General features: G+C 37.8%; 1 protein-coding gene across 1 annotated transcript in view; it reads left to right on the plus strand.

Annotated features, from left to right (window-relative positions):
• The window catches only part of LOC140484474 (LIM domain-binding protein 3-like), a 209769-nt gene that overhangs the window by 115133 nt on the left and 82287 nt on the right, over nucleotides 1–12349 (plus strand). The window contains exon 12 of the mRNA XM_072582883.1: nucleotides 11526–11561. Within this exon, the coding sequence (XP_072438984.1) occupies nucleotides 11526–11561 (36 nt within the window). The remainder of the gene's footprint in view (nucleotides 1–11525; nucleotides 11562–12349) is intronic.

Consider the following 12349-nt stretch of genomic DNA (forward strand, 5'->3'; position numbering starts at 1 on the left):
TTGCTATTTCTCTGTATATACCAGCACTTTTTCTCTGAAATAAAAATATAATTAAAAAAAAAATACCATTAGATCCTTTCCAATTTCTTTGTATCCTGATTAAATGAAGAACTTAATACTCACTAAGAATCATAATCCAATATTTGAAGTCAGACTATTCATCAGTTTAATTTCTGTAGCAGTTGCATTAAAGAGGTAGCACCTGAGCTGGGACCTACGAAAGGCATTGTATCCCAAGTGTTGAGAGTTTGAAACCACCACACATCTATTAATAAATGACAAGAGAGTAGAAATTCCCATTTGCAATTTTCCTGTGCGTACAGGTTTATACCACTTTATACTGCTTTACTTTTAAATGTGGTTTAAACCAAATTACTGCTTCAGGTCGATGTTGTACAAGAAGCTTATTAATGCATCAAATCTTAAGACATTAATGCTGCTAATCAAAATTTCTACCCTTTCTGTCATTACTGGGTATAAAGATAGATAATGTCTTAATTTCCAAAAATGAGAAATTTTCTCAGTGTTTTTGTTCTCCCTCTATCTGAGACTGTCAAACACCTTACAATCTCTCCTCACTGTTGCAGTTCTTAAAGCACATCAGTTCCACGCCCCTAATACAGGTTTGAAGCAAGCTAACAAATCGTAATGTTTCAGCAAAGTGTTAACTTAGTTGATTGTTCAGTTATAGTTGCCTGGTATTATTCCATGAGCTCTGATAATAGATTAGTTTTGATGATCACTCCTGTGTGTCTGAACAGTAGGGAATATCCTAGTATACTCTGCTAAATTTCAATTTGTTGGGCTTTATGTAGCAATCATTGTGACTAGTAAAACTTGGATTAAGTTTTGTTTTTATCCAACTGATGAATCAAATCCATATGGTGGCTTTAAATCTAATATCCATGGATATTGCAAGATAAACTGATTGATAGAAGGCCTAATGTAAATAGGCTGATTAAACGGTACTATCACTTTAAAATGCATTAGAAATGTATTATTGAGATGTATTGTGCACAAGGCTTGTAATAATTGCCCTCTTTGGCATAATAGTGGACTGGTCAAACATTTGTTTAAATGCTGAAAAATGTGGTGCTGGAAAAACACAGCAGGCCAGGCAGCATCCAAGGAGCAGGAGAATCGACGTTTCGGGCATAAGCCCTTCTTCAGGAATGAGGCTGGTGTGCCAAGTAGGCTGAGATAAAATGTAGGGGGGAGATAAAATTTGGGGGAGGTGCGTTGGGAATACGATGGGTGGAAGGAGGTGATGGTGATAGGCCGGGGAGGGGATGGGGGCGGAGAGGTCGGGAAGAAGATTGCAGGTCAAGAGTGTGGTGCTGAATCTGGGGGTTGGGACTGAGATAAGATGGGGGGAGGGGAAATGAGGAAGCTGGAGAAATCTACATTCATCCCCGTGTGGTTGGAGTGTCTGTAGATATTTTTCTTATTTGGGTGTCATAGAGTCATATAGTTTGGAAAAAAAAGCTGTTTAAAAAATGGATTCTGAGAAGGCAATCATGGAGTTGTTCAGAAATCTAATCATGGAGACATTAAAGCAAAAGTGGGGGGGGGGTTGGGAGAAAATGCCAAGTGCCAGGTACAAGGTAGATGAAGGCTTTACCAATAGTAATCAAAGGAGAGGAGCTTGCATAAATCAAAGCTGGAAAAACCAGCTGTCTGAGATGGAGAACCACAGAGGCTAGCAGGGGCATGACAGAACCTAAAAGTGAGAAATCATGATGTTGTTAGTGTGGGAATGGGTGGGGTTGGGTGAGCACCGGTGGTTTCACATTTTCATAGCCCACTTGGAAATTTGCATTGATACTCAAGCCCCATTACTCCCAGTGTTATCATCATTAAAGGTTGAATCAAAGGACTCCAAGTCCCTAATTTACCTGTTCAAGAGAAAGAAAGCACTGAATTTAATAAGAACCACTAATTGATGAAGAGTCATCTAGACATGAAGCATTAGCTTGCTCTCTCTCCATGGATGCTGTCTGACCCACTGTGATCTCCAGCATTTGTTGTTTTTGATTGTTACAAACAAATCAATTATAATTGAAGACAAATGAAAATATGAATTATCGACAACTAGTTGAAATAATTCCCTTCCTAAAACACTACATAAACACATACAGACATATACAGTCAAACAAACAAACATGAGTTTTGAAGAAGAATCATATCAGGGTTGAAACTTTAACTTTGTTTCTTTCTCCATTGATGCTGCAGCCTGGTGAGTTTCTTCGGCATTCTCTACGTTTGCTTCAGATTTCCAGTATCCACAGGATTTTGCTTTTTAGCAAACATGGGTGTTGTGGATGGAGGGAAAAACACTGGAGGAAAGCAGTATAATAGCACCAGTGCACAGGATTTGATGAGGTGTCCTTTTTGCATTCTGAAGACTTTCTGTTCTCCTTTCTCCTTATTTCTAGATTTTTTTCAATAATTTCAGTTTCTGGTTCAAGGCAACAGCTGATGGCAACAGATGGGAGAGTATAACTAACTGTCTTCCAGTCATTAATTACTTCATTGCAAGGATTGGAAGAGAGAGACACTTTTTCTACAATTTGGAGGAAAACTACAAAGTCTTCCTGTATTATTCACACCTAAATTGTTCACCTGCCCAGGAGCCAACCAGAGTTGTTGTCATGCTGAGTGACCTCTGGCATCTACCACTATTCCCAATTGTATAAACCAATCAACAGTCTGGAGCTGGGCAAAGCTCACTCTGAACACCCACCACAATAGATCCTTAGATCTCTCTCCCATTACTTGAATATAGCAACAATGGAGACATAACTCACAATGAATTCCAGTAACTGTTTTTAAAATGCAGCAACTCCTCCAGCAGGTTTAAAGCAGTCCTTTTCCCAATTTGGTCCAAAATCTAAAATAAAGAAAATACAAAGAAGCAGAAGAGGTGAGAAACTATTTTAAAACCTGGAAGAACTGTGGATGCTGGAAATCTGAAACAAAAACAGAAATTGCTGGAAAATCTCAGCAAGTCTGACAGCATCTGTGGAGAGAAATCTGACTTAATGTTTTTGGTCCAGTGATCCTTCTTCAGATTGATGGGTCTTCATTCTGAAGAAGTGTCACTGAACCCGAAACATTAACTTTGATTTCTCTCCACAGATGCTGCTAGACTTGCTGAGACTTTCCAGAAATTTTTGTTTGTGTGAGAAAAATAAACTTTTGCGTAGTGAATAGTTAGGGCATGGAAGAGGTTCAATTTAGGCATTCAAGAAGGAATTAGATGATTATTTGAATAGAAATAATATGTAGGAATGCTCAGGAAAATCAAGAGATTGGCACTAGGTAAAGACATTCATTTGTAAGGCTAATAAAGATACGAATGGCCTCCCTCTGCACTGTTACACCTCTGTGATCAGCCTAAAATTACATAGAGTTTTATTCATACCTAATCTGTTAGAAAGTTATCACAGTTATTCAATACATAGATCCCCACCTAAAGAATAAATGTTGATTACAACCAGCAATACATGTTGTCCCATTACCAAGTTTAAACTTGTAGTTCTTCATGCATTGTTGTTATAAACTACATTGCTTTGGGTATCACTTTAGTGTGCTACACTTCTGTTTGTTGAAAGCAGCATGGTCGGGGTGGGACATCAGGAAATCAAGAGGAGATATAGAGCACAAAGGTTAAGTGAAGTGACCACTTAAAATGACCTGAGAAATTATCTTTAATATTATGTAATAATGGCATTGCCACAATATTTTCTGAACATTTTTAAGGTGGAAAGATGTCCTTAGTGAATGAATTTTTGAACAGTTTGACTGGAATTGGAATGATCCATTAAATGAGTTAAAATACCATAGAGTCAATAACCGAATGTGTGAGTCTTAGCTTTTCTTTCAGATGTTTGGGCAGTCCACCACTCAGAGTATCTCTTTAAACTGTGTTCCAAGCTTGTGAATAATATGATCTTCAGTCTAACTAAAATGTTGAACATGGACTGAACATTAACAAAAATTAGATGCAGTGTAAATTCTGGTCTATTCATGAATGGCTAAGAATACAAGTTTTCAATGTTTTATTGACATCAATTGGATTATGTACAGCCATTAAAAGGACTGACAGAAGCCAGACTCTATGAAAAGAGGTAACAGAATCTGGACATAAATGCAATGAACTGGACTCATTAATGCTGCTTTTCTTAGTTTAAAATTCTGTTGGAGGCATGAGATGTGGTACTACTAAGCCAACCTAAAAAAGGACAGGACGACTGAACACTGTAGTGGCACGGTGGCTCAGTGGTTAGCACTGCTGCCTCATAGCACAGTCTGGGCGACTGTGTGTAGAGTTTGTACATTCTCCCCGTGTCTGTGTGGGTTTGCTCCAGTTTCCTCCCACAGTCCAAAGATGTGCCAGTCAGATGAACTGGTCATGCTAAATTGCCCATAGTATTAGGTACATTAGTCAGAGGGAAATGGGTCTGGGTGGGTTACTCGTCGGTGTGGTCTTGTTGGGCTGAAGGGCCTGTTTCCACACTGTAGGGAATCTGATATAAATAACTCAAATCAAAGTACTTTATTGAAAGAAAGTAAACTGAACTATGAATTTTGGAAAATTGATTTATTCTAAATTATTGTTCTAGAATTATAACTTCAATCCAGTTTAAGAAGGAGCTCTTTCTTGATGAAGAAGCTATTTATATTTGTGTACTGGTGGAGGATCCAGTCAGAGGTCTGTGGAGTAGCTCCCTGTTGAAAGACTGTGCCATCATGATAATGAAGGAGTTCTGATACATTGAAGTGAAAGTTTTGTGTTTTGTAGTATTAACACAGTTACATCAGAATGCAGATTTGACATTAAACATTAAACTGAACATTCAAAATGAATATTAGTAAAGAAAGCATTCCAGTAAATGTGAGACTTCAAGTAAGGTATTAAACATTTGCATGCCAGTATTTGCTTGTCCTATTTACCAGTATTTAACAGTTAATTTCAAGTTAGGGTTTGTTACACAGTGCTAACACTTGACAGGACACTATATCAACAAAGCACTAAAATAAATGTCATCAAATCACTTGGGAACCAATGAGACTGGAGGGGTATTCTGTGGAGAAGTTTCTGACTGAGTTCTATTCTGAAGGATGCTCTCGACCAGGCAGCTAAGAAACAGGACAAAGCAGGAATAAATTTTGACTAATTACATAAGTGGAGGCAGGCTTCTTAAAATTCTGGTTGGAGTTTGTTTCATGGACACAGTAAGCGATACAGGTGTGACACGTGGGCAAATAGACTTCCTCAGTATTGTGTTCTTGAAGATTCTGTTCCATGGCGACAGCTGAAACAAAAAGAGGCCTTTCAGGTAAACTGCTTGTCTGGTTGTGACATAGGGAAATATCCAACCTGCAATGGGCTGTTCCTTTTCCAAACCAAAAACTAACCCAATTTTTGCTGGATGCCTCCATGATTGAGGCATTCCTTTCATGGCTGAGACATGCCCTCCTTGATTGTGACATTCTACCCATGCTGGGATATTGCCTCCATGGCTGGGATATTGCCTCCATGGCTGGGATATTTCCTCCATGGCTGGTTAGTGTGCTTACTCACTGCATGTTTGCATGATGAGAGTTGGTGATATTTTGTGTGTTTGTGTGCAGGTTTGACACTTGATGCTTGACCTATCCCAAAAGGTTTGCTTTTTTTTTGCCTCCATGTCATCATCAGTTGCTTCATTGCCTAAAGTCAGTGCCATCTAATTTATCCATTCAACTCTCACCTCCTCCTTCCTTCTCCCCGAATCAAAACCTAAACAGGTCTCCACATTTTTGATATCAGCCACACAGTGGTTGCACTGACCCATTTAACCATGGATTGTCATTTTTATTTTTAAAACATTTGTTGGACAATGTCTTCATCATCTGTGAAGAAATAATATTCAATCAATACAAATTTGCTCAAAGTTTCCTAACACCCAAATTTAACACCTTCATCTTCTATTGCTAAGTAAACCAATTTTCAGCGGCTATGCTTAAAGATCATTATGACTTTTCAAAAATATACTTTTTAAAAAAAAAATTTTTTTTGTGTGTGAAAGCATTATTTTAAACTAATCGTGTAATATAAGCTGGCCAATCCCATTGCCTGGGAACCTTGAATACATGATGATCACAGGACATGGGTTATGTGCACAGCAGACTACTTGTCACAGACCCAGCATGAAAAACACTAAACTGGAGTGATTTTGTTTTTATGCAGTTTCCATATAAAAAAAAATGCATGTTCTTCACTCTGATGAGTGCATGCTATCCCAAATGGTGTTGATCCAGAATGGGGAGCAGTAAACAGGGGTTTCTTTCTGACAGTAGTATCTTCATCCCATTTGTCTGTATATCTGTGCTTCTTTGTTGTCTTGTCTATCGTCCTGTCTTTTTGCACTTTACTGGGAAGTTGTTGTGACTTTATAAAATCATATCCTGTACTTAAGCTTCTGAAAGATGGCTGATTTGCAGAGGTAGCAAGCTGATGACACCATTCCTTATCCACCTTTTTGAAACTTCCTGATGTAATTGCAGGCTTTTCCTTAGTTTGCTTTTTTTCAAAAGGGCAATACACTGAACTGATTTGAAGAAGGCCTAGATTTTATTTTTTTTCAGAGTTTTGTATTGAAACATGATAGCACAGGATTGAAGAACATTCCCCATCCACCCAACCTGTGCCATTATGTTTCTTGAAATGATGATGGCTGAAAGATGTGGAAATTGGTCGTGTTTGTCCAATTTAACTGAGAAAAGGACAAATGTTATTAAACAACAGGGTAAGCAAGATTTAAATTGGCTGAGGATATGGTTCCTTATTGCTTTAGCCTTCCTTTCGTGGTGGGGAAGGGGGAATAAATATTAGATGGGGCTGGAGCTCAGCATCAACAAACAAAATGGTACTTGGAGCTAAAAGAAACTCTAGCCAAATTGCCTTGGTTTTGGTTATGTATGTAATGAATACTGACAAGATATAATTTTGACTTAGGCAAATGCTGATAGGAGTTTAGCACTTTGTAGAGAAAATCATGGAGTGGCACTATGGGGACCGGGTTGCGAGACTCCTTAATGACTGTGTACATGCAAAATTCTCCCTACAAACATATTTCAAGCTGCTGCTGTGTATGCTTTCTGTACACCATGCCTGACAGTTTTTACTTGTACATGCTCATGTACGCTTTTGTTAATGTCTTGCAGCTCTGGCCTTTTTACCTGTCTGATGCTTGTACATATCATGTGCTTTGATGGTCTGTTTTCTGCACGCTGGAGTCATTCTGCATCTAACATTTGCCGTGATAGCCTTGCCTCTTCCTGTGAGTCTAATCTATTCTCTTATCTTTAGTAACATTCCCTTCCCCACCTGGAAGACAGTTATTTCCCTATGTTAAGACTGCAAGCAGATTGAAATATAGTTTAAGCTATGGGCCTCGGCTGGAGCCCCTCTGTGCGTGGGACCTACCCCTAACTGCAGTGGCTGAGAAAGACAGATATGGCTTTACCTGCCTTTAAAATAGTTGTGAACTAAAATCAGCATGATATAAGCTGTAATCTTACATTTCTCACCTTTCCTTCCAGCAGCTATTGTCTTTCTCTGTAGTTTTGTCACTTTTATTTAGTGAATAATGCTGGCTTTCGCAGTATCTCTTCTGTGGCTTATATGTTCTGAGGTTCATTTCTTCACTTCTCATTTTATTAAACTGAAAGTTTATCTTCAACAGAATTTCTGATTCTTGATACTTTTGGCCTAGTTTTGAAATGTTCAATCACTGTAGTGAGGAAAAGAAATCCTCCTGTCATTTTCATGATAGACAGTGAAGTAACGTTGGTAATCTTGCCTGTTTTGTGATACGTTCATCTTGAATACGGTTGCGTGAAGGTCTAATAGGGTGGAATGAGTGAGGGAACCAACACAAGGTGCTATCTGGATCACTATCCACTCTCTTCAAATACATAGTCAGATGCCAACAAAATAGAAGTTGTATGACCCAGATCGTCCCACCTGCCAACTAAGTACATCCACATTTGATGGACAAAAATACATGCGATAAATTTAAACAAAATTAAAAATTGGGGGGAAAAGACCTCTAATTTGACAGTTGTCAGCTTGCATTTTAATCTCTGGAATGGAGAGGTGCAAAATTAACAAGCTGCAGTATGAACTAAGTGTGAAGAATTTTGTAGCACCAGGAAATTGTGATTCCTCTAGGTCTTAAGTTTTGTATTCAATGTAGTATTTTGTAGGCCAGTAGGGAGATACTGCATCTCCATGTGCCAATCACAAAACGTAACTAAACTCCATCATTTCAAGAATTTTAACTTTTAGAACACAATGATGAGAAGCAAAATTTTAGTGTCCATGTTCAAAATCTCCAGTACTTGGATTGAGTCAATATATCACACTTCAATGAGCCCAGTAATCTGGGGTTAGACATATGAATAGGATGCTTTTCTTTCTGGTACAACTCCAACCCTGTCCAAACAGTATTCTGTAGAAATAGCAGATTATTCCTTTGCCATGTAGCTTCAATTGGCTCAAGTACTGGTAAATGTGGGATGTGAGATGTGAAATTCAGTGCCCTCTGAGAAGCTCTTCAGTACCTCTTCATTAGTGCATTTCTCATTCACAACCTTTTTGATGGCAAGTGGTAGTTATCTTAGTCAAGTCTGATAACACCCTCCCCAATATTCAACAATTGCTCTTTCCAGTGAAGTTTATTGAATAGTAAGAAAGATATGAATCCTGCATCTTAATTTTTTTGTCCCTGTCTCCCTTGAGATAGGTCCAATTGTAAATGCTGAACAGCTGACTACAAATGCATCCAACATTTGAGGGGAGGCATGGCGGTGGACTGAATCTGAAACATTTTATTGTGTGTGGCCCTGTACCTGGCAGTATCTTTACTATTGGTGATTATTGGAACACTGCATAATAGCTTTTAGTCGAAGTTGTGTTTTGTGAATGGCAGCCATGGGACTCTTTGGTTCTTTAATATATCTCCTTTATATGTTTGTTCTAATTGGATATTTCAAAGCCAAACTAACCAATCATCTAACACATAGTTTGTTTCCATGAAAGCTCTGCCCATGTAACAAATAACTAAAATAAGTCAATTGCTTGCAAATTTATTAAACAATAAAATCAATTTACAGTTTAGGTATTTGAAATATCCAAATAGTTTGTTCTGGTGTCTCATCCAGTTTCTTCTATTTTGATGGTAGTTGAGCCTACATGAGCAGGATTTCTGTTTGTCTAGGAATTTTTAAAATCTTAGGTGTGTTCTGAGCAGATTACATAGTTTGTTTATTCTGTATAGTTACTGGTGTTGTCTGCTCGTGTGGAGTTGTCTTGTCTTGTATCTGACCATGTCTATGTTCATTTAAGACTGTTGCTAGGAAATAGCTTTTCATTAACAATTCTGATGGTGAAACTTTTGGCATTGAAACCTAAATACTTTTTTTCTCACTGACACAACATCAGTTCTCTAACATTTATTTATATCTGAAATGCTATACATCTCTATGACTCTATGACTCTAAATGATATGTTTCAAAATAATAGGGTATGAATTGGTCTTAGGCCACAGTACTAAATGGGCAAGAGTGAATCAGAAGCCCATTCCTATAAAGTTTGATTAAACAGAAAAGGAAATAAAGTGGGCTGTCCAGTTATTGTTTCTTCTCATGAGTCACAGCCCAATACTAATCCATCGTCCACTTGTATGAAGATATACAACAACTTGACATGCCTTCTTGAAAAGTTTTGTCACCATCTGAGATTCTAGCAACAGTCTTTTGATTTTCATCATGATTATACTTTACAGCAAATGATGAACCTGTTACCACTTTAAAAGTCACTTCACTCAACTTTCCCAACATTAACACTAAACTAGTTCACTGTCACTTTTCTACACATATCTAGATAATTCACCTTAGGAATGGAGGGAGGGATTGGTAGGTAGTGAGCCAAAGACTTAATGCTGCTTGAAGCCTGAAGAATCGTTGACACCACAATGACTGTCTTGGCTGTTGATTTTTTTTTTCAATGAATGTCATCACCACAAAAATAAAATTAGCCTATAATATCCCTTTTGGTGAGTGTGTTTTTTGTGCGTCAACTAATCGTGTGATTGGTGGGTTGCATGAAATTGTAATTCATTCAGCACCGTGCACAAGTTCACTGATTTTATTTTGTTTCAGTAGTTTTCTTTTCATTGTTCTCTACGGATTCAAGCACATCTCATTATCAACGGTCAGCGAAGTTGTTGAAGCACAAAGGCATTGTACTTATACAAGTATTGTACTTCGACTTATCTTAAGTGCTGGTCTTGGTACTGAATAAATGACTTTAAAACTGGCAAACTGCCATTTTTGGGTGAGCTCTCCAATACAAATTGTTCCATTTTTACAATGTATAATGTGGAAGTGCATCTTTGAAGATTTGTAATCCTTGCAAATTTTCAAGGTATTCCCCCACCCACACTTTGTCTAGTCTCCTGGCCCTTAGAGTTTGCATTACGGAGCATGCCTCACAGTGAATTTCATAAGGGAGGAGGTACTTTGAATCAATGGATGCTTTTGTATTACAGTCAGGATTTCAACAAATTACAATTCACAAGACTTCAACTGTAGTTTGCTACAATTAACACTGTTATTTGAAAAGGTATCGATCTGCATAAAATAACTGTTGATCTATAACATGAGATCAACAGAGTTTAGTTAGAAGAAAAAGTCTGCACAACAGATTGAACAGTTCCTGTAACCATTGCATGGGATAGAGAAACACCAGCTTCTCTATCAGTTATACTTGCTCTGTTTCTTTTTCACTGATCCCAACACAAAGGCCCTTAACATAGAGGAAGAAGGTTGATCACAGTAGCAATGCATGAGCCATTACTGTTACATTTTTTAGGTGGTTACTACATCTGTAATGTGCACAAACTTTAAGCAAATAACAGTTGCATTATGGTAGAAGATGCTCAACCTCAACCACTAAATACTGCTGTTGAGAAGTTCTCACATTGAAAATAATACTCCCTTAATATTATTGTGTTGCAATCATTGTGTGACCATCACAACATGAGGCTTACTCTCCCACCCTCCCAACCTTCGTGGATAACTGATTGGGAGTCTGCTGTAACTTGCCTCCCTCCTGTTTATAACCTCCTGTCCTATCAATTTCACTTAGAACAATCATGATTTATTCTTTTTCCTCCATCATATTCTTCCATCCCACAAAATACATGGTCTTATCTAATTATAGTTCAAATATCTGGTTCAATCATAGGGAGCAGACAAGTGATTTGTCAAATGCTGGAACAAATCAGGAATGTTATCTGATGAAATATTCATATGTGTGTTCCTATTTTGCGGGAACCTTTTTAATACTTATTTCAAGGTGTTACATTTTCCTGCTGTGATTGTTTACTTGAGCCTCACTTGCACATGTTTTTAACAATAATTCTGGTTTCACTGCTGCCTGTCTCTTCACCAACCCTTCCTCACTTTGGTAGCTTCATGGAGGACAGGTTCGTCACTGCTGAGACCAGGTAATGTGTGCACCTTCTCTCAATCTCTATTTCTCTCTTTCGCTGTCTCTATTTCCCTCTTTATCTATGTATGTGCCTCTGCATGTGTGTCCCTAAGTGCATCTTTCTTTCAGTCTGAGTGTTTGTCTTTCACTCTCACTCTCTTTCTCTCTCTCTCTCTTTCTGTGCTGCTGTTTTGTCTCTCTCTGCCTCTCTCTACTCACTGCCTGTTTTATTTAAGACTGGTCTCTTTAGTAATTTAAGCTGAACATTGTTAATACTTTTGGTCACTGAGGTTCAAATGCACAATGACACGTGAAACTTTTTTTCACACTGTTGGTTTGAAAAACAGAATGTGATTTATATATTACAATGTATTCATTCTGCTATATGTTTAGTGGAAAAGAGAAGCCCAATTCTGTCAGCTGTTTTCCAAGGCATTAACGATCCATTGTTGTTGTTAAGTCTTGTGATATGTCACCCAAGTCGCTGTATTAAAAATATGAAACTATACAGTGGTCTATTTTATCAAAGAGCACATTACATCAAGCTCAGTATGGTTTTCAGCTAGCACATGCACATTACACTATCTTGTGAACTAGTTATTCTAAATTGAGATTTTTAGCCTTGAGATAAATTCATCATATAATGGATCTTATCTTTATGAGGAAAAGTTTTGGTTTATTTGTTCTTGGGATGTGAGTATTGCTGGCAAGTTATATTGTGGTGTTGCTGATTTCCTTTCCAAGCATCTTTTGTATTTTTTGATATTCCTAAATTGTAAACCAGTGTGATTAAAGGTACTTAAC

Source organism: Chiloscyllium punctatum, chromosome 13 (assembly GCF_047496795.1).
Source record: "Chiloscyllium punctatum isolate Juve2018m chromosome 13, sChiPun1.3, whole genome shotgun sequence".
Classification (NCBI taxonomy): Eukaryota; Metazoa; Chordata; class Chondrichthyes; order Orectolobiformes; family Hemiscylliidae; genus Chiloscyllium; species Chiloscyllium punctatum.